At 53.8% G+C, this 26113-nt stretch overlaps 2 protein-coding genes across 6 annotated transcripts in view; one reads left to right on the plus strand and one right to left on the minus strand.

The window, feature by feature from the left end:
• The window catches only part of Itgb4 (integrin subunit beta 4), a 34952-nt gene extending 14448 nt beyond the window's left edge, over nucleotides 1-20504 (plus strand). For 2 of the 5 annotated variants that reach the window (XM_090350302.1, XM_090350305.1), the window contains 28 exons: nucleotides 1490-1593; nucleotides 1697-1795; nucleotides 2205-2334; nucleotides 3268-3390; nucleotides 3485-3591; nucleotides 4263-4296; nucleotides 4443-4634; nucleotides 4828-4931; nucleotides 5211-5269; nucleotides 5442-5465; nucleotides 7254-7402; nucleotides 7485-7664; nucleotides 7896-8044; nucleotides 9828-10032; nucleotides 12311-12468; nucleotides 12696-12876; nucleotides 12993-13130; nucleotides 15185-15367; nucleotides 15457-15588; nucleotides 16680-16868; nucleotides 17159-17389; nucleotides 17529-17687; nucleotides 18144-18314; nucleotides 19118-19306; nucleotides 19388-19543; nucleotides 19654-19818; nucleotides 19909-20019; nucleotides 20098-20504. In XM_090350302.1, coding sequence (XP_090206428.1) covers nucleotides 1490-1593; nucleotides 1697-1795; nucleotides 2205-2334; nucleotides 3268-3390; nucleotides 3485-3591; nucleotides 4263-4296; nucleotides 4443-4634; nucleotides 4828-4931; nucleotides 5211-5269; nucleotides 5442-5465; nucleotides 7254-7402; nucleotides 7485-7664; nucleotides 7896-8044; nucleotides 9828-10032; nucleotides 12311-12468; nucleotides 12696-12876; nucleotides 12993-13130; nucleotides 15185-15367; nucleotides 15457-15588; nucleotides 16680-16868; nucleotides 17159-17389; nucleotides 17529-17687; nucleotides 18144-18314; nucleotides 19118-19306; nucleotides 19388-19543; nucleotides 19654-19818; nucleotides 19909-20019; nucleotides 20098-20237 — 3962 coding nt within the window. In that variant the 3' untranslated portion in view covers nucleotides 20238-20504. The remainder of the gene's footprint in view (nucleotides 1-1489; nucleotides 1594-1696; nucleotides 1796-2204; nucleotides 2335-3267; nucleotides 3391-3484; nucleotides 3592-4262; nucleotides 4297-4442; nucleotides 4635-4827; nucleotides 4932-5210; nucleotides 5270-5441; nucleotides 5466-7253; nucleotides 7403-7484; nucleotides 7665-7895; nucleotides 8045-9827; nucleotides 10033-12310; nucleotides 12469-12695; nucleotides 12877-12992; nucleotides 13131-15184; nucleotides 15368-15456; nucleotides 15589-16679; nucleotides 16869-17158; nucleotides 17390-17528; nucleotides 17688-18143; nucleotides 18315-19117; nucleotides 19307-19387; nucleotides 19544-19653; nucleotides 19819-19908; nucleotides 20020-20097) is intronic. The other 3 variants (XM_090350303.1, XM_090350304.1, XM_090350306.1) reach the window with 3 other exon arrangements.
• Nucleotides 20505-20634: 130 nt separating this feature from the next.
• On the minus strand, nucleotides 20635-25484 carry Galk1 (galactokinase 1). Its single transcript, XM_090350307.1, has 8 exons — nucleotides 25300-25484; nucleotides 24086-24275; nucleotides 23364-23483; nucleotides 23037-23172; nucleotides 22733-22914; nucleotides 21129-21279; nucleotides 20890-21052; nucleotides 20635-20806 (listed from the first exon to the last, which is right to left on the minus strand). Exons 1-8 carry the CDS (start codon nucleotides 25462-25464, stop codon nucleotides 20735-20737), a joined length of 1179 nt encoding a protein of 392 aa, XP_090206433.1. The 5' UTR covers nucleotides 25465-25484; the 3' UTR covers nucleotides 20635-20734.
• Nucleotides 25485-26113: the final 629 nt, after the last annotated feature.

Here is a 26113-nt window from a genome sequence, read left to right on the forward strand (position 1 = left end):
ACCATTTTTTCTCTTTATCCTAGAGGAAAATGAGAGTATCAAAAGGGAGAGCCAGGAGGCCCTGGAGAAAGGCAGACATCTAGCACAGAAGGGAGGTAGAGGGGCCGGGAGTTTGGCCTAGTGGTTAAAGTGCTTGCCTAGCATGCGTGAAGACCCGGGTTTGATTCCTTGGTACCACATACTTACCAAAAAAAAGCTGGAAGTGGTGCTGAGGCTAAAGTGGTAGAGCTCTAGCCTTGAGAAAGTCCAAGGACAGTGCTCAAGCCCTGAGCTCAAGCCCAGGACCGGCAAAAAAAAAAGAAGGAAGAGAGGGAGGTGGCTTTAAGGAAGAAAGGTCACTATGCAAGCAGCTTGGGAACTGGTCCCTGGTAGGACTTCATCCTTCTGACAAAAAGATTCCTTAGGGGATTTTTTTGGTTTTGGTTTTGTATTTATCAGGTTCTGACCTCAGGGCCTGGGGCTTTCCCTTAGCTCTTTTGCTCAAAGCTAGCACTCTACCACTTTTGAATCACAGCTCCGCTTCCATATTTCTGATTAATTGGAGATAAGAGTCTCAGCTGTTGGGCATCAGTGTCTCACATCTGTAATCCCAGCCACTCCAGAGATCTGAGGATTGTGGCTCGAAGCCAGCCCAGGCAGAAAAGTCCCCGTGAGACTCTTATGCCCAATTAACCACTCAAAAACTGGCAATGGGCCGGAAGTTTGGCCCAGTGGTTAAAGTGCTTGCCTAGCATGCACGAAGACCCAGGTTCGATTCCTTGGTACCACATATATAGAAAAAGCTGGAAGTGGTGCTGAGGCTCAAGTGGTAGAGCTCTAGCCTTGAGAAAGTCCAAGGACAGTGCTCAGGCCCTGAGCTCAAGCCCAGGACTGGCAGAAAAAAAAAAAAAAACTGGCAACGGCACTGTCGCTCAAGTGATAGAGTGATTTATTTGAGCACAAAAAAAAAAGTCTCAAAGACATTCCTGCTCCAACTGGCTTTGAAACACAAATAATCCTCAGATCTCAGCCTTCTGCATAGCCAGGATTACAGGTATAAGCCACTGGCTACCTGAATTTATTTCTTACCTTTATTCATATATTTTATTATAATTAATAGAAGGGTTACATTATATCACCAGATATAGGGTGCATTACTTCACAAACATTGATACCCTTTCTCATGTCTTAGTCCCCATTTCCCTCCTCCCACCCCTGTTATTTCTTACTTTCTTGCACTGTTTTTTTTTCTTCAATAACTATTGCCTTGACCAGGACCCATTAAGGTTCTTAGGGCAGCCACATGACTGGATTTGTGTTGGCGATGATCACAGAGTAGAAAGGAGACAGCAGGAGAAGGGAGAAGGAGAAAGAGAAGGGCAGAGATGCAGGGAGAGATATTCCAGGAGAGAAGGGAGGCAGGCCACTTCTCCTCGTGGTTCTGCAGTAGGTGGGCAGCTGGATTGCAGATATGACTATGGCTCCCCTCTTCCCCTGCTCCTCTCTACAGACCGGGGACGTTGCTCCATGGGCCAGTGTGTGTGTGAGCCTGGCTGGACAGGTGCAAGTTGTGACTGTCCTCTCAGTAATGCCACATGCGTCGACAGTAATGGGGTAGGCCTGACCACCCACCCTCTGTGAGCTAGAGCCCAGCTGGTGGGGAGCGGGGAGGAGGAGGGGCCACGGGTGGCTCACAGGTCACCCCTTCCTGCCCCAGGGCATCTGTAATGGACGAGGCTACTGTGAGTGCGGCCGATGCCACTGCAACCAGCAGTCACTCTACACAGACACCACCTGTGAGATCAACTACTCCGCGGTGAGGCCAGGCTCACTCGGGACCGGATGTGGGTAGTCAGGGAACCCCATAACAGGATGGGAAAACCAGGAACCTATGGCTCACGTCTATAATCTCAGCTATTCAGGAGGCTGAGATCTAAGGATTGTGGTTCAAAATCAGGCAAGTCTATGAGACGCTTACTTCAATTAACCACCTAAAAACCAAAAGTAAAACTGTGTCTCAAGTAGTAGAACACTAGCCATGAGCAGAAAAGTTCAGAACCAGTGCACAGGCCCTGAGTTCAAGGCCCAAGACCAGGGAAACAAAAGAGACAGGGTAGGAAAAAAGGCTGGGCTGATACAGTAAAGGGTGATGGAGGGCCTGAGGCTGGGGAAACCAGGCCTGCCTGGCTCGGTGCCTATTTCCTCCTCCTCTTCTCCCTGCTCAGATCCGCCTGGGCCTCTGCGAGGACCTGCGTTCCTGTGTGCAGTGCCAAGCCTGGGGCACTGGGGAGAAGAAGGGGCGCACATGCCAGGAATGCAGCTTCAAGGTCAAGATGGTAGACGAGCTTAAGAAAGGTATGCCAAGGGCCAGGGTGCTGAGTGTCCAGGCAGAGGCCACGCAGCAGAGCAGGTATGGCCCAGACTGCCCACCTCTGGGCCAAGGATCTGAAATCTACATAGACATCACACAGTCCTTGTGGAAGTTCCAGAGCTGAGAGGGGCCACAACACCTGGAGAGCAGACTACATGTAGGAAAGGGGTCAAAAGTCGGGACAACTAGACTCTGGTAACTCATACTTACAATCCTAGCTTCTCAGGAGGCTTAGCTCTAAGGATCACAGTTCAAAACAAGCCATGGAATCCATGAGACTCTTAATTCCAATTAACCACCAAAAAAAACAGAGTGGAAGCATAGTTCACGTGGTAGTACACCAAACTTGAACAAACAAAGCTAACGGACAATGCCCAGGCTGAGTCCAAGCCCCAGTACCGTCATTAAATATATATACATCTATGTAAATATATATATACACACACACACATGGGAGCATAGCCTATTGGTAGAGTGCTCACCTACCATGCACGAAGCCCTGGGTTCCATTCGTCATTACCATATACTAAGAAAAAGCCAGAAGTGACACTGTGGCTCAAGGGGTAAAGTGCTAGCCTTGAGCCGAAGAGCTTGGGGACAGTGCCCAGTCCCAGAGTTCAAGCCCCAGGACTGGCAAAAAAAAAAGTGTATATGTATTATATATAATAAATAAATATAATAATATATAAATATTGTACATAATATATAAATATTGTGTGTAATATATAATATATAAATATCATATATATATTTGGTGTAAGAGGAACTAAACCCAGACAGTGGGTACCCAGTCCACCTTAGGAGCCTGGAAGGAGGCCCCTGGCATGGGTAGGGTCCTGACCACAGGAGAGGTCTGTGGGGTGCTTCAGGGTGCAGGGGTGGAGTCGGGGTGTCCCACTGACCGTCTGTGGGTACAGCGGAGGAGGTGGTGGAGTACTGCTCGTTCCGGGACGAGGATGACGACTGCACATACAGTTACACGGTGGAGGGCGACGGGAGTCCAGGCCCCAACAGCACAGTCCTGGTCCACAGGAAGAAGGGTGAGCAGGAGAGCGGGGCGGGGTGCATGAGGAGCGGTGTCTACGGACCTCCGGCTGTGAGTGAGCACACCCTCCCTCCTCTGTCTCCTCCCAGACTGTCCCCCTGGCTTCTTCTGGGGCCTCATCCTCCCACTCATCTTGCTCCTGCCGCTCCTGGCACTGCTGCTGCTGCTCTGCTGGAAGTACTGTGCCTGCTGCAAGGTGAGACCCTCGGGCTCCCCTCGTTTCTGCCCCTGACTCCCCCACAACCCCCCAGAACCAGACTGGTTGGGTTCTGCCTAGGCTCAGCTGTGTGACTTTGAGCAAGTTACTTAATCTTTCTGTGCCTTCGCTGATCATTTGTGCAGTGGTAATAGGAGAACCCATCCCCAGAAAATGATGATGAGCCAGAGGTGGAGGTGGTAGAATGACAGCCTTGAGTGAAAAAGCTAAGGGACAGTGCCCAGGGAATTCAAAATCAGTACTGGCACCACAGAGAGGGGAGGGGGGAGCGAGACAGGGGGGAGAAGGGGGGAGCACCAGATGCCAGTGGCTTCATGCCCGTAATCCCAGCTACTCAGGAGACGGAGATCTGAGAATCACAGTTCAAAGCCAGCTTGGGCAAGAAAGCCTTGAGACTCTTGTCTCCAATTAACCACCAGAAAACCAGAAGGGGAGCTGTGGTGTGAAGTGGTAGAGTGTTATCATTGAGCACAAAAGCTCAAGGAGAATGCCTAGGTCCTGAGTTCAAGTCCCACAATGAGCCAAAAAAAAAAAAAAGCTTATTTTTCTGCAGGATGTTTGAGTGAGTCATTTATAGAATCAGCAAGAGTGCTAGGGGTGGCCTGGGGCAGCTGGCCTAGGCTTCACGTCTCCCTGCTCTTATCTCCTAGGCCTGCCTGGCACTTCTCCCTTGCTGTAACCGAGGTACAGATCTGCAGGTGGAGGGAGGACTGTTCTGAATTCTGGCTGGGATGGAGTGGGGGGATCCCCCTGGAGGCCCTGGGCCCCGCCTGATGGGGTGTGGCTAGATGGGCGGAGGGCAGAGCCTTGCTGAGCTTCACTCTTCACAGGCCACATGGTGGGCTTTAAGGAAGACCACTACATGCTTCGGGAGAACCTCATGGCCTCAGACCACCTGGACACGCCCATGCTGCGCAGCGGGAACCTCAAAGGACAGGACACCGTCCGCTGGAAGATCACCAATAACGTGCAGCGGCCTGGCTACGCCACGCACGCCGCCAGCACCAACCCCACAGAGCTGGGTGAGGGTGGGGCGCTGCTCCCGTGTCCTCGGGGTGCTGGGTGCAGGCCACAGACATTTGTGCCCCTCCTGGATGGCACTGCCCTCCTCAGCCAGTTGTCCCTCATACTAGAAATGGTTCCAGTAGAGCCTGCCCCGCGGTGCCCAGTGTGCCCGCTGCCCATGGTGGTGATGACTCTCCCGCTTGCTCCCAGTGCCCTATGGACTGTCCCTGCGCCTCGCGCGCCTCTGCACGGAGAACCTGATGAAGCCTGGCACCCGAGAGTGTGACCAGCTGCGCCAGGAGGTGGAGGAGAATGTAAGGACCCAGAGGAACAGCAAAGTGCAGACTGTGGGTGGGCATGGGGGCAATGGCAGCTGATTGGGAGGGCAGAGGTCAGAAGCCACAGAACCCACACTTTTCTAGGCTGGGAAGAGGGGCTTTTTGGATATGTGCCTGGTATATCATCCTGGGATACAATAGAGCCTAGGTCTCGGAACTGGCTCTCAGGGAATGCCCCACCCACCCTGAGAGCCCTGCTGGGTAGAGCCCACCTGGCTCCCAGGCCCAGCTTCATGACCCACCCTTGCCTGGCAGCTGAATGAAGTATACAGACAAGTTGCCGGCGCACAAAAGCTCCAGCAGACCAAGTTCCGGTGAGTCCCAGGGTGCCATGAGTGTGGGGGGTGGGGGGATCACAGCCTGATTCCAGGCTTGCCAGGCCCAGGCCAGGCAGCCAGGATCCCCAGGGTCAGAAGGGAGCGGGTGTTCAAGCCCCTAGTCCATCTCAGGGCTGCTCTGGCTCATTTGTGCTCTTTGTTCCCACAGGCAGCAGCCAAATGCTGGAAAAAAGTGAGTTGAAAATACCCTGGTGACACAGGACCAGCTCCTGCCACCAACCCATCTGTGCCCCCTGTGGCACCCACATCTATTTCCTGCAGGAAAGGGGAGGGAGGGCATGTGTATATGCCATTCCCCTTCTTTTTCCAGACCACTGCTTTTTTAGTTTTTCCTTTTGTGCCAGCACTAGGACTTGAACTCAGAATCTCGCAATATTCCTTAGCAATTTTGGCTCAAGATTGGTTGCTCTACCACTTGAGTCACACTTCTACTTTCAGCTTTATTGGTGAGTTGGAGTTTCTCAAGCTTGTCATCCGAGCCACTCAGGAGGCTGAGATCTGAGGATCTAGGTGCAACACCAGTCCAGGCAGGAAAGTCCATGAGACGCTTCTGTCCAATTAACTACCAGAAAACCAAGGGAACTATGGCTCAAAGTGCTAGAGCACTGCACTTGAGCACAAAAGCTTAGAAAAAGTGCCCAGACCCTAAGTTTAAGTCCTACAACAGACCAAAAATTTTTTTTTAAAAGTTTCTCACATTTATCTGTGCTAGCTTCAAACTGAGATCCTCAGATCTCAGCCTCCAGAGTACCTAGGATTACAATTCCAAGTGTGACCACCAGCTCCAAGTCTGGACTCTTTCTTTCTTTCTTTCTTTTTTTGCCAGTCATGGGCTTGAGCTCAGGGCCTGAGCACTGTCCTTGGACTTTCTCAAGGCTAGAACTCTACCACTTGAGCCTCAGCACCACTTTCTACTTTTTTCTATGTATGTGGTACCGAGGAATTGAACCTGGGTCTTCGTGCATGCTAGGCAAGCACTCTACCACTAGGCCAAACTCCCGGCCCCTCTTTCTTTCTTTTTTTTTCTTTCTTTTCTTTTTCCTTTTTTTCCACCAGTCCTGAGGCTTGAAGTCAGGGCCTGAGCACTTCCCTTGGGCTTTGCTCAGAACTAGAGCTCTACCACTTGAGTCACAGCACCACTTCTGGCTTTTTCTGTGTATGTGATACCAAGGAATTGAACCCAGGTCTTCGTGCAGGCGAGGCAAGTACCCTCACTCTGAATGGCAGGCAGGCCACACAGCTGTTTCCCTACTTCCTTGTGGGATCTTGGCCCTTCAGAGGTTGCAGGAGTCAGAGACCTCATTACAGAAACAGTGAAACCAGAATAACAGTGTGTGGCTGTCAGGAAGGAGGGCTCGGCCAGCCCTCTGAGTGCTCACAAAGCTCCAGGCATGAAAGGCAGCACAGACCTGCTTACCTCAAGCCCACCCTCTCAGCAGCCTGTTGGAAAGATGCCATCAAAATTGCAGTTTTCAAATGAGGAAACTGAGGCTCAGAAAGGTTAAGTAACCTGTCAGGACCCAGAGCAGGGATTTAAACCAACAAGGTTCAGGGAGATGCAGCCACATGAGGAAGAAGGACCCAAAGTGATGCCTGGCACTTTCTGGCTCTTAAGGCCTGCCTTTGCTGCTGCCATTTTAGAATTGTGGGGTTGGTGGAGCGGGGAGTTGACCAGATGCTATCTCTTAGCTCTTTCACTCAAGACTGGCACTCAAGTGAGCCACATCCACTGTCATCCTGTTGATGGTGAATTAGAAATCTCATGGGCTTTCCTGCCCAGGCTGACTTCAAACTGTAATTCTCAGTTCTCAGCTTCCTGAGTAGCTAAGATTACAGGTTTGAGCCACTGATGTTTGCCTCTGTTCTCTTATATCCTGTGCCCTGATGGGGAGAGGACAAAAATGGCAGGGGCATTGCCAGGCTCATACCTCCACTGCCTGACCACCCCCCCTTAATCCAGGCAAGACCACACCATTGTGGACACAGTGCTAATGGCACCTCGCTCGGCCAAGCAAACCCTGTTGAAACTGACAGAGAAGCACGTAGAGCAGAGAGCCTTCCACGAGCTCAAAGTGGCCCCTGGCTACTACACTCTCACTGCAGAGCAGGGTAGGTGTGTGCATCCCCAGTGCCACTCCCTTACCCCTTCCACCCATGTGACCCCAAGACTCACGCCTGACCCCCTCCACAGATGCCAGGGGCATGGTGGAGTTCCAGGAGGGGGTGGAGCTGGTGGATGTACGGGTACCCCTCTTCATCCGGCCTGAGGATGACGATGAGAAGCAGCTGCTGGTGGAGGCCATCGATGTCCCAGTGGGCACAGCCACCCTCGGCCGCCGCCTGGTAAACATCACCATCATCAAGGAGCAAGGTCAGTCAGCCCCCTACTGATATCCTATCAGAGGCAAGCACTAGTCTATAACCCATGCAAGTCTTAGATTGTCCAAGAGTCTAGTCTGTGCATGAGCCATGGCTACAAAATGGTGATAATGGTGCTTATCCTCCCACTATTCGGAGGGTCCTGGACGGTCCCTGCTCCAGGGGGGGAAGACTAGAGGGGTCGGGAGCCAGCGCCCCCTAACGACCACATGGCTCCTTGCAGCCAGCGGAGTGGTGTCCTTTGAGCGGCCTGAGTACTTGGTCAGCCGAGGAGAGCAGGTGGCCCGCATCCCCGTCACCCGGCGCATCCTGGACAATGGCAAATCCCAGGTGTCCTACCGCACCCAGGACAGCACGGCTCAGGGGAACCGGGTAAGCTTCCTCCTGTGCCAAGGACACAGCACAGCCCCAGTGGACCCTGGCTGGGTTCCTGGGCCTGAGCAAGATGTGGCAACTCATGGATTCCCTGGATGTTGGTGATAAGTAGCCCCCAAAGCTGGCTTCCCCAAAGACATATCCACTTGTTCCTAGCCTTTTTACTCGTGACTGGCACTCTACCACTTGAGCTACATCTCTACTTCTGGCTTTTTGGTAGTTACTTAGAGATAAGACTTACCAACTTTTCTGCTCAAATTGGCTTCAATTCTCAATCCTCAGACCTCAGGCTCCTGAGGAGCTAGCATTACAGGCCTGAGCCACCAGCACCACCAGCAACGAGCAGAAAGCACATGTTTTATGTGTACACATCAGCTGCTTCTTTCTTTTTGTACACCATGAGACTTAAACTCAGGACCTGGGCTCTGTCCTTGAGCTCTTTTTGTTTGTTGTTGTTGGTTGTGGGACTTGAACTCTGGGTCTGGATGCTATCCCCTAGTTCTTCAGCTCAAGGCTACCACTCTACCCCTTGAGCCACAGTGCCACTTCCAGTTTTCTGGTAGTTAAGTGGAGATTAGAGTCTCACCGACTTTAGTGCTTGGGCTGGCTTTGAACCATAATCCTCAGATCTCAACCACCTGAGTGGCTACGATTACAAGCCTGAGCCACTGCACCGGCTTTCTTGAGCTCTTTTCGCTCAAGGCTAGTGCTCTACCACTTTGAGCCACAGCTCTACTTTCAGGTTTTGAGTGGTTAATTGGAAATAAGCATCTCAGGGGGACTTTTCTGCCGGGTGGCTTCAAGCTGCAACCTCAAATCTCAGGCTTCTGAGTAGCTAGGATTACAGGATAAGGCCACCGGCACCTGGCCACATCAGCTCCTTCCATTTTCCTCCACTTGTAGGCTTTCCTATCTGCATTGGGCGCTCCCACTCACCCAGCCTAGGGAACCCCACTGGAAAATGACATATTAGTTTGGAGCGCCACCTACTGGTACTAAATGAGATGTTTCTTTCCTCTCAGTCTCTCTCTGTCTCTCTGTCTCTGTCTCTCTGTCTCTCTCTCTCTGTCTCTCTCTCTCTGTCTCTCTCTGTCTCTCTCTCTCAGAGCTCTCTCTCTCTCTATCTCCTAGGCATTGAGGAAAGAAATCTGGAATTTGATGATAGTGCCCTACCCAACCAGCAAGGTTTGGGTCCAGGCAGGACCCCAGATTCCAGAGCCTCAACATTGGAAACAGTGCTTCCCTTCCCAGATAGTACCTGCAGATCCAGGGATTCCTGCCTATCTGTGGGAGGAGACTGTGATGTTATGTCTCTGTGTGCTTGGGTCAAATCCCAGCTCTACCATGACTTCCTTTGTGAATGTGGGCAAGTTCCTTGGCCTTGTATAGGGCTCCATATTCTTGTCTGTAAAATCTCTGCCTCCCACTGCCAAGACCTATGGGAGCTAATATTTAAAGTGATGTCAGAAGGTGCTGCGTAAACAGGAGCTATTTCATGTCCACACTTGATAGTCATGTGACGGGATCTGCAGTGGCAGGGGTGTGGTTGTGACCCTGAATCCCCACCAACATCCCCAAAGGCTCTAATTTTGTTGTTCTGAGACAGTGTCTGTCTTTGTAGACACTGTCCAGGCTTGTTTGGAACTTACTTGTAGGTTATGCTGGTCTCAAACGCACAATCCACCAGCCCCAACCTTCCACATGCTAGGATTACAGGCTTGTGCTACCACGCCTGCCTCTTCCTGCTATCCTGGTCTAACCCTGATCTTCCCACTTGCAGGACTATGTCCCCGTGGAGGGTGAGCTGCTCTTCCACCCTGGGGAGACCTGGAAGGAGCTCCAGGTGAAGCTCTTGGAGCTGCAGGAAGCAGACTCTCTCCTGTCAGGCCGCCAGATCCGACAATTCCACATCCAGCTCAGCAACCCCAAGTTTGGAGCCCGCCTGGGCCAGCCCCACTTAGCCACTGTCATCATTGGAGAGAGAGGTGGGCAGAGCTTGGGGTTGGCACAGCAAGTGGAGAGGGAGGAAGGCTGGGGAAACTCTCAGCCAGGACTGCCAGATTCAGCCAACATAAGCCAGGAGGTACTCCATTTAATGTGACCCCATTTCATGTGATCGTGGGGATTGAACTCAGGGCCTGGGTGTTATCTCTGAGCTCCTTTGCTCAAAACTAGCACACTATTACTTTAAGCCACAAGTCCACTTCTGATTTTCTGATGGTTAAGTCGAGATAAGCCTCATGGGGGCTGGGAGTGAGTGTGACCCAGTAGTAGAGTGCATGACTAGCATGTACAGAGACCTGGGTTCGAGTCATTGGTGTCCTATGCAAAGAAAAAGCCAGAAGAATTGCTGCGGCTCAAGTGGTAGAGTGTTAGCCTTGAGCAAAAAAAAAAAAAAAAAGCTTAAGGACAGTGCCCAGGCCCTAAGTTCAAGCCCCAGGACTGGCAAAAAAAAAAAAAAAAAGTCTCATGGACTTTCCTGCTTGGGTTGGCTTTGAACCATGATCCTCAGATCTCATCCTCCTGAGTAGCTAGGATTACAAGTGTAAGCCACTAGTATCTGCATTAATTTGGGGGGGGGGTCATGGGGCTTGAACTTGGTCTGGGTGCAGTCCCTGAGCTCTTCAGCTCAAGGCTACTGCCCTATCCTAGAACCAAGCCCCACTTCCTATTTTCTAGAGGTTAGAGGTAAGAGTCTCAGGTCCTTTTGTGCTCAGGCTGGCTTTGAACCTTGGTCCTCAGTTCTCAGCCTCCTGAGTAGCTAGGATTACAGACTTGAGCCATCCAGGCCCGGCTGCATTAATTTTTTTTTTTTTTTTGGCCAGTCCTGGGCTTGAGCTCAGGGCCTGAGCACTGTCCTTGGACTTTCCTCAAGGCTAGTGTTCTACCCTGAGCCACCACACCATTTCTGGCTTTTTCTATGTATGTGGTACTGAGGAATTGAACCCGGGTCTTCGTGCATGCTAGGCAGGCACTCTACAACTAGGCCAAACTCCCAGCCCGGCTGCATTAATTTTTAAAAGAATAAGTATGGCCAGAATATTCTCTCCTCCTCCCCGCACCCTCTCTCTCTTGCCAGTCCTAGACATTGAACTCAGGGCCTGGGAAGTGTCTGAGCTTTCTGAAGGCTAGCACTCTACCACTTGAACCACATCATCACTTCCAGTTTTGTCTGTTTATGTGGTACTAAGTAATTGAACCCAGGGCTTCATACTTGCTAGGCAAGCACTCTACCACTAGGCTACACTCCTACCCCAAAACATTCTTTTTCTCTTTTCTTTTCTTTTACTTTGTGGGTCATGGGGCTTGAACTCTGGGCCTGGGAGCTGTCCCCAAGCTTTTCAGCTCAAGGCTACCACCCAACCTGCCCAACCCTGGGCCTGGACTAGTTCCTGAGCTCTTCAGCTTAAGGCTACCGCCCTACACCTGAGCCATAGTCCCACTTCCTGTTTTCTAGTGATTAAATTAGCTTTGAACCATGATCCCAGGCTTTGAACCATGATGCTCAGGAGCTCAGCCTCCTATGTGTCAAGGATTATAGGCGTGAGCCACTGTGCTCCAGCTTTATTTTTTATTATTTATTTATTTATTGCCAGTCCTGGGCTTGAGCTCAGGTCCTGAGTATTGTCCTTGGACTTTCTCAAGGCCAGAGCTCTACCACTTGAGCCTCAGCACCACTTCCAGCTTTTTCTATGTATGTGGTCCCAAGGAATTGAACCAGGTTTTTCGTGCATGCTAGGCAAGCACTCTACCACTAGACCAAACACCTGGCCCCCCCTAAGAGTGAGATCCCTTCCCCTTCCTCATCCCTCATCTTTTTCTTTTTTCTTTTTTTGCCAATCCTGGGACTTAAACTCAGGGCCTGGACACTGTCCTTGGGCTTTCTCATGGCTAGAGCTCTACCACTTGAACCACAGTACCACTTCTAGCTTTTTCTATATATGAGGTACTGAGGAATCGAACCTGGGTCTTCCTTCATATATGCTAGGCAAGCACTCTACTACTAGGCCAAACTCCAGGCCCCAGAACATTCTCTTGACTGCTAAGGGTGGACAGATTCCTTCCCCTTCCTCATTGCTCCTCCACAAACCCCTCCATCCACTAAAGCTTCCTGTGTGGCCCTCTGTGGCTCCAGCCCCCCCAGACAGGCCAGTGAGAAAGAACTGGTGGGGGAAGCCTGGGTGCTGAACTGGGTCTGGAGTGTGGCGCCTCCTAATAAAGAGGCAGTCTGAGCCAGTTAGCTGGCTCTACCTTGATCCACAGACGAACAGGACCGCAGCCTTGTAAGTCAGACGCCTTCATCACTGTCATCTGCTCGGGGTGACCAAGGTGCTCCACAGAATCCCAATGCCAAGGCCGCCGGGTCCAGGAAGATCCATTTCAACTGGCTGCCCCCGCCTGGCAAGCCTTTGGGTTACCGGGTAAGGAGGGCGGCAGTGGCTAGGGAGGGCCTGACAACCACCCCTCACATAGTGATGGGGCAGACATGCTTAGTACCAGTAGGCCCAAACACCAACGGCCAGAAGGAACCCCATCTGTAATTTCCCTGCACTACCCCAGCTCCATGTTTGTGCAAAGGTGTCAATAGGACAGGGGTTAGCTTTAGACTTGCTTCTTCCCACTGACCAGCACCCTCCCCTCTGAACAGGTGAAGTACTGGATTCAGGGTGACTCCGAATCAGAAGCCCACCTGATCGACAGCAAGGTGCCCTCAGTGGAACTCACCAACCTGTACCCCTACTGCGACTATGAGATGAGGGTGTGTGCCTACGGGTCCCAGGGCGAGGGGCCCTACAGCTCCGTGGTGTCCTGCCGCACCCATCAGGAAGGTGAGGTCCTACATCCTGCCCGCCACCATCTACCCCACCACTAGCATGCCCTCCCTGCCTCCCAGCGCTCGCCTTTCTCTCTGTCACTGACAGGGCTCTTCCTGCCCCTCTCCTAGTGCCCAGCGAGCCAGGGCGTCTGGCCTTCAATGTTGTGTCTTCCACGGTGACCCAGCTCAGCTGGGCTGAGCCCGCTGAGACCAACGGCGAGATCACAGCCTATGAAGTCTGCTACGGCCTGGTCAACGAAGACAACCGTAAGGACTGGACACCTCCTTCCTGGTCCAGGACAGCCACAGTGGAAGGGAAGGGACATGGAGGCAGAGGGGGATCTGGGGCTCTGACTTGTTCCTTCATTTCAGTCAGCAGGCAAGCAGGAGGCATCTTGAGGGGGATTTCGTCTGTTTTGTTTTTATAAGATTTGTGCCTGAGGTCGTAGACCCAGGGGCATCTTTCTGAACTGGTAACCAGGTGGCTTTTTGGGGGGGGGCAGTCCCAGACTTGAACTCAGGGCCTAAGCACTGTCCCTATGCTTCTTTTGCTCAAGGCTAGCACTCCACCACTTGAGCCAAAATTCCACTTCTGCCTTTTGCTGTTTCTGTGGTACTGAGGACTTCATGCATGCTAGGCAAGCCACAGTCCCAGTTTGTGTGTGTGTGTGTGTGTGTGTGTGTGTGTGTGTGTGTGTGTTGGTCCTGTGGCTTGTGCTCAGGGCTTCAGCACTGTACTTGAGCTAACACTCTACCACTTGAGCCAAAGCTCTACTCCCTGCTTTTTTGGTGGTTGTTGTAGATGAGAGTCTCATGGACTTAGCCAGGCATGGTGGCTTACACCTGTAATCCTAGCTACTCAGGAGGCTGGGATCTAAGGATCAGGGTTCAAAGGTAGCCCAGACACTAAAGACAGGAAGATTCTTATCTCCAATTAACCTCTAGAAAACCAGAAATGGCCCCATGGCTCAAGGGGGTAGGGCAGTAGCCTTGAGCTGAAGAGCTCAGGGACAGCACCCAGGCCAAGAGTCCAAGCTCCATGGCCAACAAACAAACAAACAAGTCTCATGGACCTTCTTGACAGGGGTTGGTGTCAACCCACAGTCCTCAGATCTCAGCCTCCTGAGTACCTAGGATCACAGGTGTGCACCACCAGCACCTCGCTGTTTTGTCACTGTTTACTAACCAGTCCCTCAGTCCCATAAAATCCTTGGTGTGGCTTGACAACATGCACAGTTGGGAGGGCTCCTCTGACCTTTAACCTTAAGGAGGGACCCAAGCCCAATGCAAGGTCATTGTTTATGGTTTCAACTACAGACCTGAGGCTTTGTTTTGGAATGAACCAGATATATTCCCAGCCACTTCCCCCCACCTGAGAATGCCTGTGCTTTGGTGTGCACACTGCACCCTCCTCATTCTTCCAGCTGACACGGAGGTGGTGAGGGAAATCCAAGGACAGCCCAAGCCGTTGCAGACTTTCCAGCTTGCTAGGCCTCCATCAGTTTTCCCTTATTAGTCCTTGGACTTGAACTCAGGGCCTGGGCTCTGTTCCTGAGTTTTTCCTCTCAAGGCTAACGCTTGAATCATGGTTCTACTTCCAGCTTCTTGCTGGTTAACTGAGATGAGCCTCACAGACTTTCTTGCCCAGGCTGGCTTTGAACCTCAATCCTCAGATCTCAGACTCTCCTGAATAGCTGGGATTACAGATGTGAGCCACAGGTACCTAGAATCAATACTTTCCGAGCAGCTGTTTGCTAGGTAGGGCTGCATAGGAAGCTTCTCAGTTGCAATTTTCCAATATTCTCCTCTGGACATCTTGGGAAGCTGAGGACACTGACCGCCTTCTCTGTTTTCCCCAAATTCTACAACACACTTCATGCCCTAAACTCTCTTAGAAGTCACTGAGAACAGCCAGGCCTCTTGCCCTCCACTGTCCCAAAGCTGTCTATTACTTTCTCACCCCACATGGGGACAGGGTGGGAGAGAGTCATCCTGAGAGCATCCTCCCTCCCAGAGAAAGCTTGTGTCAGAGGCCTTGCAGGTAGGACCATTGGCCAATCAGTAGAATCAATAGCAGAACCACTGAGTCTACTGCTAACTCCCATTTGTTCAGCTCTCCCTCTGGATAGCTGGTGACAGCTCCCTAAGTCAATCAGGCTCAGGTTCTAAGAGCTTGGGGGCTGGCAGGACCACTTGGCTGGCCCACCCTTCCAGCCTGCTCCTCACCAGCTTGGGTATACAGCAATATACAGCTATTTTGTTAGATCAGGGCCAGGCAGGAATGTGAACAACATCCCAAAGTGCTCTCCTTCCTGCCTCAGGACCCATTGGGCCCATGAAGAAGGTGCTAGTGGACAACCCCAAGAACCGAATGCTGCTCATTGAGAACCTGCGAGAATCCCAGCCATACCGCTACACAGTGAAGGCACGAAATGGGGCAGGCTGGGGGCCTGAGCGAGAGGCCATCATCAACCTGGCCACTCAGCCCAAGAGGCCCATGTCCAGTGAGTGGCAGGCAGGGGAGGTACGGGGTGGGGGCCAGGGGACAGGAGGCCACAGCTGAGGCCCGGGCTCACCTCTTCCCACACTGCAGTCCCCATCATCCCAGACATCCCCATTGTGGACGCCCAAGGCGGGGAAGACTACGAGAGCTACCTTATGTACAGCGATGATGTCCTGCGTTCCCCAGCCAGCAGCCAGAGGCCCAGCGTCTCCGATGACACCGGTGAGTGGGATGCAAAGAGGATGGTGCTAGTCCTGGGGACAGGGTGTCCAAGCACAGCCAAGGGCCAGCAACTACCAAGTTCAGAGGTCAAGACCGGAAGTTCCCTCTGGGCCCTAAACATCCACAGCCCTGAAGATACAAAAGGGACCGAGCTGCTGGAGGCAGCACCTGTGCTGGGCACCTTGTACTCAAACATCAGTGTGGCGGGTTGAAGAACATAGACTGGTGCACATCTGAGCGGGTCTGTGCATACGGGACTATAGCTTTGAAACCAAGGGCTCAACAGGGGGCCCTGGAGTCAGACTACTTTTTAGGGATGAGTCTATGCGAGAGGACCCCCCTAAGGGGGAGACTTGAACAGCTTTGGCAGCTGAGAAGGGGACCCCATGCTCCACTGGCTGCTCCCTCTGGATTCCCAGGGTGTGGCGTGAAGACTCCTGAGTGCACAGTTCTTGCTCTGGCTCCACTGGGGGATGCTGGACGAACCACTTCTCCCCGACAGGCCCCCTTTTCTTTTCTTTTGGTGCCAGTACTGGGGCTTGAACTCAGAGTCTGGGTCCTGTCCCTTAGCTTTTTCTTTCAACAAATGACACTCAACTATTTGAGTGACAGCTCCACTCCCAGCTCTTTGTTGGTTAGAGAAGAGTCTCAGACTTGGGCTGGGCTGGGCTGGCTTGGGACCCCAATCGTCAGATCTCAGCCCCCTAAATAGCTAGGATTACAGGTGTGAACCACCAGAGGCCACCTTGTAGCTCCACTTTCGGTTCTGTAATTAGGCAGCCCTTCACCCAATGCCCCAAGCAAGAAATCCTCCCCCACCCCTGTCCTCCCTCAGGCAGTCAGGCCTCTGCCCCCACCACACCCATCCAGGGTTTTCCCCGAACTTTGAGGTTTTGAGACTTAGGCGTTTCAGCTGCTGGCATTGACCTGGGTTTGCACGGGCTCGGTGGGGGCGGGATTTCTCCTGCTCCAATGATGCAGAGACACCCTGGCCACAGCCCTGGACGGTGCGCGCCAGGCCCGGCGGTGTCCATCCTGCCATCCAGCACCCCACCCCGGCTGTGCCAATGCGGCCCTTCGTTGTTCCCAAGGCAGCGGCTGGAAGTTGGAGCCCCTGCCAGGGGAGGAGCTGGACCTGCGGCGCGTCACATGGCGGCTGCCCCCGGAGCTCATCCCGCGCCTGTCGGCCAGCAGTGGGCGCTCAGACGACGAAGGCGTCATGGGCAGCGGGGACCCAGAGGGCGGTGGGGGGCGCTGTGCCACGCCCCGGCCCCCCGGAGGTGACCACCCACCTGGGGGCCAGGGCCTTGGAGGCTGGGGCAGGGTCCCCACACAGCCCCTGCCTGCTGCCACAAGGATACTCGTGCTCCTGGTCCCCAGGCCCCAGCCCGGGCTGGCTCCAGGCCCTGGGTGCCTGACGCTCAGGCCTAGGCACTTCTGGGGATACAAAGTTTCAGCCCAGTAGTCTGAGATCATTTTCTACTCTAAGGGCAGGCAAACCCCACAACCCCAACTGCCCCTGAGACTCCAGGTCTGAGAAGGCTGACCTGACCGGTCCCTGTCCCCTTAGAGCACCTGATGAACGGCCGGATGGACTTCGTCTTCCCTGGCAGCGCCAACTCTTTGCACAGGATGACGGCAGCCAACGCCGCCTATGGTGCCCACTTGAGTCCACACATGTCCCACCGTATGATGAGTGCATCCTCCACCCTCACCCGTGACTACCACTCCCTGACCCGCACAGAACACTCTGCCACACTGCCCAGGGACTACTCCACTCTCACCTCCCTGTCCTCCCAGGGTGAGTGGCCCTCCCAAGTCTGGTCCAGTCCGGACTTTCCAGCTCCTACAGGCCTCCACTGCCTACCTTCATGTGCATGTGGTGAATCTACACATGTGCATACGCCTGCCCCTCTTAACCTTGTTTTGTCCCACCCTAGGCCTCCCTCCCATCTGGGAAGAAGGGAGGAGCAGGCTCCCGCTGTCCTGGGCTCTGGGGTCCTGGAGTCGAGCTCAGATGAAGGGGTTCTCCCCCTCCAGGGGCTCCCAAGACTCTATAATCCTGGCTGGGCAGTCAGCAGTGCCCCCTTGGCACCCAGGTAGTACAGGAGGGGTGATCCCTTCTCATGGCTATTCTGCTCCATGTGCCATCAGGCCACCATCGCAGTCCCACCGTGCCTTGGCCTCTTTCCATTTGCAGACAGCGCCCCACCCACAGTGCACTAACCACTGCCCATCACTCTCATCTGCGCTAAAGCCTAACCACATTTGCCCTTCTGGGGTGCACATGGAGCTAGGACAAGGACAGAAGCCAGGCCATCTGTCAATGCGGTGGGCTGGAAGACTCAGGGTTCATCCCCTTGGCACAGGCCAGGCCTACACCATCTCTGAAGCTGTGTGGGAGGCACTGGGTGGCCCAAACAGAAGGTTGCAAATAAATAAACTACCCATATGGTCAGTGTAGGCAAGCCAGGTGAGCAAGGCCACACAGAGTTGTGAGTCTACCCAGAGACCTCAGCCCTTTTCTTGGACTGACGTAGAGCCTTGTTTTCCAGACTCTCGGGCAGCGCTTGCAGGTGGAGCAGCTCTGGTGGGAGTACCTGACACACCCACACGCCTGGTGTTCTCCGCCCTGGGGCCCACATCTCTGAAAGTGAGCTGGCAGGAGCCACAGAGTGAGCGTGTCCTCCTAGGCTACAGCGTGGAGTACCAGCTGTTGACTGGCGGTGAGGCCCCGACTGCCCACAGTGCGAATGCTGCCTTTCCAAACCTGGTTGCCTGGTCCACAGGGGCAAGGGCACAGTTGGCCAGGAATTCATCCACACCCCAGCCAGCCTGAGAGGGTTTCACCCTGTGGACCCCAGTTCCTTTCATCGCCTTCTTTCTTCTTGGGCCTTTCATGGCCATGTCCTGTGCTTTTTATTTAGCTAAGTCCTTACAGACCCCAGGCCTCTGCTGGTCTCTCTGCCTGAATAGCCTTTGTGGGAACTGGGGAAATGGCTTATCTCTGAGCAGACACACATGAAGCAGCGTAACTTGGGCACCTGGCCAGTGCACAAGATTTGGCCAGAACAAGGTTGGGATTGGAGGTTCTGATTTTTTTTTCTTGATAACATTAAAAGGTCTTGGGGCCGAGAGTTTGGCTTAGTGGTAGAGAGCTTGCTTAGCATGCATGAAGACCGGGGTTCAATTCCTCAATACCATATACATAGAAAGAAAAGCCAGAAGAGATGCTGTGGCTCAAGTAGTAGAGCTCTATCCCTGAGAAAGCCTAAGGACAGTGCCAGGACTGGCAAAAAAATAAATAAATAAAAGTCTTGTACTTGCTAGACAGGTGCCCTACCACGTGAACCACACCCCAGCTTTCTGCCCACCTTGTAGGACACACAACCTGACCCATCAACCACACCAGGCTATCAAACCACAGGCAGACTTGGTGGGTGATGAGCAGGTATGGGCCCAGGCCAGGGAAGGAAAGGCCTTGCTGGAGGTGGGACTAAAGCCACTCTGCTGGTTGCCCTCTTCTTAGGTGAGCTACACCGACTTAACATCCCCAATCCCAGCCAAACCTCAGTGGTGGTGGAAGACCTCCTGCCCAACCACTCCTACGTGTTCCGAGTTCGAGCACAGAGCCAGGAAGGCTGGGGCCGAGAGCGCGAGGGTGTCATTACCATTGAATCCCAGGTGCACCCCCAGAGCCCTCTGTGCCCCCTGCCAGGTAAGCAGGCTTGCACTACCACAGCTGCCCATCATACCTACCCTCACCTTCCCACACTGACACTCTCTGCATCTGCCCCAGGTTCTGCCTTTACTCTGAGCACCCCCAGTGCTCCAGGCCCACTGGTGTTCACAGCCCTCAGCCCCGACTCACTGCAACTGAGCTGGGAGCGGCCACGGAGGCCCAATGGAGATATCCTGGGCTACCTGGTGACCTGTGAGATGGCCCAAGGAGGAGGTACTTCCTGTCCTAGGACACCGGACCCGGGGGGGGGGGGTGGGAGAAAATGGGACATAGAAGGATGGGAAGGGGCCACAGGGAGCTGAAGGCACATCTGTGATGGACAGGACCGGCCACCACCTTCCGGGTTGATGGAGACAACCTGGAAAGCCGGCTGACCGTGCCTGGCCTCAGTGAGAACGTGCCCTACAAGTTCAAGGTGCAGGCCAGGACAACAGAAGGCTTCGGGCCAGAGAGGGAGGGCATCATCACCATTGAGTCCCAGGATGGAGGTAGGGCATCCTGTACTCCTCTTCACCGCAGCCCTCTTTGGCCATGTCTTTTCGGGACACTACCCTAAGTTGGTGGTCTGTTTGCTCTAGGACCCTTCCCACAACTTGGCAGCCACTCGGGGCTCTTCCAGCACCCTTTGCAGGGGGAGTTCAGCAGCATCACCACCACCCACACCAGCACCACAGAGCCCTTCCTCATGGGTAAGTGGCCAGGGACCAGGGACCTGGCTCCTGGAAGCACAGATCTCAGCAGGATCTTTGCCATCTCTTCCACTGCAGATGGACTGACCCTGGGGTCTCAGCGGATAGAGGCAAGTGGCTCCCTCACCCGGCATGTGACACAGGAGTATGTAAGCCGGACACTGACCACCAGTGGAACCCTCCACACCCAGGGAGACCAACAGTTCTTTCAAACCTGATCTACCCAGCGTCCTCAGTACCTTGAACCCTAGGCCCCTGCCCACTTTTTCTCCCCTGCAGCTACTCTGCCCTTGGACCCCCAGTGGCCCATCCAACTGTGTGCTAAACACAGAGCAGTGTCCTTTGAAAAGCAATGAAGGGCCAGAGGACCCACAGGCCCTTGTGGGTCCCTCCTAGCCAAAAGCTTTTGTAACCAAAGAGCTGGGACTAGCACAGCAAGGTCCCAGCCTCTGTTCAGTACTTAATAAAAAGAGTTTGCTACTGTCTGGCTAACTGAATGATCTTCACAAACCTGAGAGGCGCCAGTCTGGAGGGGAGCAGTGATTCTGACAATCTCCCTTCTCCGAGTCCAGCACACCCACCTCTAGAGGCAGGAGGGCTCCATAGTCAGAGGCACAGGTTTATTGAGCACCCAGATGCAGAAGGCAGGTGCTGGAGGCAGAGTGGTAGGCCCTGCCACCTCAGCCCTGGGTCCACATGTGCCCCCAGGGGTGCTTCACAAGTGCAGCACCTTGGCTCCGTCGGCAGCCTGAGAGAGGTAGAAGGTGGCTGTGCCGCTGTACTGCTCCTGGGGGAGAGGGGAGGCGGTTAGTGAAGGGTGGACCAGGGCACCTGCCTCTCCTGCCCTCCCAGGCTCTGGCATTCACCCACCTGTATGTGCTGCATGGCACGGGAAGCAGCAGAGGCCTCCAGCAGTGTCACTGTGCAACCACCAAAACCACCACCTGTCATTCGACTGCCATAAACACCGGGCACGGATAATGCAGCCTCAACCAGCTGGTCCAGCTCTGGGCAGCTCACCTCGTAGTCATCCCTGAAGTGGACATAAGAGAAGGGTGGGCCTGCGACCCAGCTGAGCCCAGGAGATGTGGGCCACCCCAAGGCCTTACCTGAGCGAATGGTGACTCTCCACCATGAGGCGGCCAAAGGCCCTGTAGTCCCCACGGCTCAGAGCGGCGGCCGCCTGGGCTGTGCGCCGAATCTCACCAACCACATGCCGTGCCCGCCGCAGGCCCTCCTTGCTTACCAGCTCTCTGCCGGCTGGGGAGGAACAGGGCTTAGCCACTGTATCTCACACTACCTCTAGGTAGTGTGGCGCTCAAGTGGCAGAGCACCAGATTTCAAGAGGGACCAAGTACACTAGTAGCTCACACCTGTAATCTTGGCTACTCTAGAGGCTGAGATCTGAGGATCTTGATTTGAAGCCATACCAGATGGACTGATCTGAGAGATTCTTATCTCCACATAACCAGCAAATGTCAGAAGTGGAGGTATGCATTAGCTCAAGTGTTCAGGGCCAGCCTTGAGTAAAACAGACAACCAAGAACATGAGGCCTTGAGTTTAAGCTCCAAAGCAAAAAAAAAAGTTTCTGGCACCAAAAAAAAAAGTTTCAAGAAGGGCAGCGATGGGCCAGGAGCATGACCTAGTGGTAGAGCATTTGCCTAGCACGAACAAAGCCCTGGGCTCAATTTTTTAGTGCCACAGACACAAAAAAGGCCAGAAGTGATGCCGTGGCTCAAGTGGAAGAACGCTAGCCTTGAGAAAGCGCAAGGACATGGGGCCGGGAGTTTGGCCTAGTGGTAGAGTGCTTGCCTAGCATGCACAAAGACCGAGGTTCGATTCCTCGGTACCACATATATAGAAAAAAGCCAGAAGTGGGCTGGGAGTTGGGCCTAGTGATAAAGTGCTTGCCTGGCATGCATGAAGACCTGGGTTCAATTCCTTGGTCCCACATACATAGAAAAAAAAAAAAAAAAAAAGCTGGGCCGGGCACAGTGGCTCGTGCCTGTAATCCATCCTAGCTACTCAGGAGGCTGAGATCTGAGGATCAAGGTTCAAGGTTCAAAGCCAGCCTGGGCACAAAAGGACCTGAGACTCTTATCTCCAATTAATCTCTAGAAAATGGGAAGTGGGGCTTGGCTCAAGGGTAGGGTGGTAGCCTTGAGCTGACGATCTCAGGTACAGGGCCAAGGCCTAGGGGTAGGGCAGTAGCATTGACCTGAAGAGCTCAAGGACAGTGCCCAGGCTGAGTTCAAGTCCCATGACCCACCAAAAAAAAAAAAAAAGAAAGAAAGAAAGAAAGCCAGAAGTGGTACTGAGACTCAAGTGCTAGAGCGCTAGCCTTGAGAAAGTCCAAGGACAGTGCGTAAGCCCAAGACTGGCAAAAAAAAAAAAAAAGCTAGGAGTAGTGCTGTGGCTTAAGTGGTAAAGCTCTAGCCTTGAGAAAGCCCAAGGACAGTGCTCAGGTCCTGAGTTCAAGGGCAGGCAAAAAAAAAAAAAAAGAAGACAGGCAGACATATAATTCGGTGTTACAAGACTGGCTTAGCTTCAAGCCCTGGCACTACCAAAGATTTCAAGAGGCCCTGTTCTGGGGGAGGCAAGAAGAACATGATGAAAGTCCCTGGTAATCATGAGGTAGACAGCAGTGTCAAAGCTACATGGAGGCCCCTGCAGGAAGCCCAGCCATCTGTAAACAAAACAGGCAGCTCTCACCCTCAAGCTCTTCTAGCCGCACCTCTCGCAGGCTCTCCTTGCCCAGTGCCCGGGCTACTTCTTCACACTGGCGTCGACGAAGAGGGTACTCGCTGGAGCCCAGGGAGTGGCGAACATTGGAGTTTGTGATGAGCACAGCCAGCTTGGGGTCCGAAAGCGGCACTAGGCTTGTCTCCAGGGACCTGCCATGGAGCGTTGGGAGTCGGGGGGATGACACAGTCAAGGGTCTGCTTGCCAGACTACACAGTAGGCACAGGCCACCTAGGAGGTGGGAGGGTGAGGTAGGGAGAGGGAAGCCCCTGACCTGCAGTCAATGAGCAGCGCATGGCCTTTCTGCCCCAGCAGTGCGATGAGCTGGTCCATGATGCCACAAGGCACCCCTGCGAAGCTGTGCTCGGCCCGCTGACACACCTGGGCCCGGGTAACTATTGCCCCCGTGTCTGTGGCACAGGGTGAGGTAGGGAAGCTAGGAGCCCAGGAGGGGGCACAAGGGATAGCCATATTGAAGGAGCATTGGCTCCAATGACAATCTAAGGCGATGCCCCCCACCCCCACCCTAAGTAGAGAAAGAAGCTCTGACCCAAAACGTCAGGAAAGTTGAGTGGGTGAGGGGCTGGGGCCTAGGTGGTACCTGGGCAGAGCTGCTGGAGGAAGGTGTACGTGGCCACTTCCAGAGATGCAGAGCTGGAAAGCCCACCCCCCAGGGGCACTGAGCTGACCACCACTGCGCTGAAACCAGGGATAGGGACAGCTGTGGGGGAAAGAATGGTGATAGTAAGAGGGCACTGGACAGATACAGGCAAAGTCTGTGCCTGGAAGCGGCTTCCAGGGCATGTGTCTCAGAAGTCACCAACTTATTGGGGCCAAGAGGTTCACCACCCTGCCACCCTCTGAGGTCGCCAGGCAATCTTCCTAGCTATCTTCCTGATTTAGGATTCTAGAACCAGCAAGCTGGAGTCTAAAGAAAAGGAAACCCAGGAAAGGTCCAGAATCTCCTGGGACATCAGATTGCTCACCCTGCAAACCAATGCCTGATTGTGCGTGTGTGTGTGTCCTGGGAGCTAGGATTGAGTTCAGAGTCTAAGTGCTGTCTCTATGCTTTTTACCACTTTAGCCACAGCTCTACTTACGCTTCTTTTTTTTCTTTTTTTTTTTTTGTGGTTTATTGCAAATAAGAGTCTCTCAAACTATTCCTGTTCGGGCTGGCCTTGAACTACAATCCTCAGATCTTAGCCTCTTGAGTAGCTAGGATTACAGGTATCTGTCCTCAGCACCTAGCTCTGAATGGGCTTTGTGGCTGGGAGGTGGCACTCCAAGGTATTACATGAGCTTGACCTAGGCTTGGTCCCATACCTGGGTAATGTTGAATCACCCCTTTGACATAGTTGGCCCATCGAGGGGTTCCAGGCTCTAGGGATCGCTGGGCTGTGGGCAGTGGGAATTGCAGTCGCTGAGGTTCATCGGCATCTTTGGAGGTGGTGAGGAGAGAGACAAGCCCATCTGTTCGGGGGCTGCCCACTATCAGGGTCACAAGCTCCAGTGCCTGGCAGGAGGGACAAGGATCATGTGTAGGTTACACCAGGGCCACCCTCACAGCTACAGGGCCCATTTAACCACTGGTTACTATGAGGAACGTTTTCAAGGCAGGTATCTCAGCGTAGAAATGAGGAACCTGATACCCTGGACCCTGCCCTGGTTTCCCTTTACATGACTGGAGGAGCCAGAATTCAAATCCCAGGTCTCTACTGTTTTAGGCAGGCAGGGGAGAGTAGGGAATTTGCTCAACTAGAGGGGAGTGAGGTGTGGCTTAGGGAAAGGGCCAGTGTGCAGAGCAGGCCCCGGGGGCTAGGAGCACTGGCCTCCAGGTCTTCAGGGGTGGGGCCAGCTGTGGTCAGAACACTAACCCGGACTTTGCCCAGAGCATGGGCTCCCTACTGTGAGGCAAGGGGCAGATCAGGGTGAAATGAGCTCTACATCTTCTTTCCACTTTGCAAAGGCCCCCATCCTGCAGTCATCACTCACACCCTGAGTGGTGCGTGTGTGTGTGTGTGTGTGTGTGTGTGTGAACGAGTCAAAGGTTAGGAATTGGAAGGAATCCGGCAGGCACACGCGCTAAGAACCAGCTGTGTGATCTTGTGTAGCTCCCTAGACCTCTCTGGATCTGTTTCCTCCTCTGTAAATGGAACCGGCTGACCCAGCAAGATGAGGGCTACATTTACCCAGGCCTGAAGTTTTAGGCTCACCGACGACGGCGGCCCGCAGAGCCCCCCTTCTACGTGCTACAGAGAACCCCACATTTTATGGAAAACAAACTACACACACTTCCAGGTTCGGGGCGAGGGTCAGCTGCCCCCAGAGGGCAGGCCTGTGGGGAGAGGCATCCGCACACCCTCTCGGGGCCACGGCTGCCTGTCTTCCTCGCACGTGGAAAAATGGCCCTTCTGGGGTCTCTCCTGGGCGCTCGGCCCTCACCCTCGACTGCCCGCCCCGCATTCCGCCCGCCTCCCGCCCCGCATTCCTCCGCGACCCAAGCGGCGGGCTCCGGGCCCCACCGCGCAGCCCCTCACCATGGGCAGCACCAGGCCCTGGTTGTAGTCCGTGTGCTCCCCGATGAGGTTGACGCGGCCCGGCGCCGACACGGCCAGCTCGGGCTCGGCCCCGAACTCATCCCGGAAGGCCCGACGAGCTTCGGCCAGGAGCTCCTCGACCTGAGGCGGTCTTGAAGCAGCCATGACGCTGGTCTGCAGTTCCGCGCACCTCGGCGCGGGATGCAGGGGGCGGGGCCACGCGATGCTGGGGGCGGGGCCATGCCAGGCGGGATCTGGATCCTGCGAGAGGCCCCGCCCCTCTAGACCGGCCACGCCCCAGCCGCCTGGTCACGCCCCCATCTGGCCTCGCCCCTCCCACTCCCAGGGCCAGAATCCACCCGCTGGAAGCTGGCTAGAGGACACTGGAGACCCTGGGACTGATTTGTGTCCTGTTGATGTCTTTCTAGATTTTGGAAAAAAGCTGTGGGCGTCCACTTGAATGAGTACGGCCTTGTGTGGCACATCTTAGCACAATAAGGAGTTCTGAGCTAACCTTTCCTGGAGCCACCACCCCTAAAATCACCCCAGCACCAACACCAGCAGCAAGCAATATCACACTCAGAGTGAGACATCAGACATCCAAGAGATGAGAACGTCATAAAGAGATCTCGTAGGTCATCCAGAAGTCATCATCCCTTTATGGTGGTCATTACGCTAGTGGCCTGGTGCACAAGTGTAAAGACAGCCAAGTTTGGTGGTAATAAGAGCCACTGTGTGTGTGTGTGCATCCTAATATTAGGGATTGAACTCAAGAATCTCATGTCTCGTGCTCTCATTTGACTACTTTTTCACT

Source organism: Megascapheus bottae, chromosome 17, assembly GCF_031878675.1.
Source record: "Megascapheus bottae isolate mThoBot1 chromosome 17, mThoBot2.hap1, whole genome shotgun sequence".
Taxonomy (NCBI): domain Eukaryota; kingdom Metazoa; phylum Chordata; class Mammalia; order Rodentia; family Geomyidae; genus Megascapheus; species Megascapheus bottae.

Coding starts and splice junctions, on each gene's coding strand:
- Galk1 (XM_090350307.1), bottom strand. CDS start 25,464: ATGGCTGCTTCAAGACCGCCTCAGGTCGAGGAGCTCCTGGCCGAAGCT. Junction 24,276..25,299: donor AGGGCCTGGTGCTGCCCATG/GTGAGGGGCTGC, acceptor CCCTCCTGCCAG/GCACTGGAGCTTGTGACCCT. Junction 20,807..20,889: donor GTGCCATGCAGCACATACAG/GTGGGTGAATGC, acceptor CCTCTCCCCCAG/GAGCAGTACAGCGGCACAGC.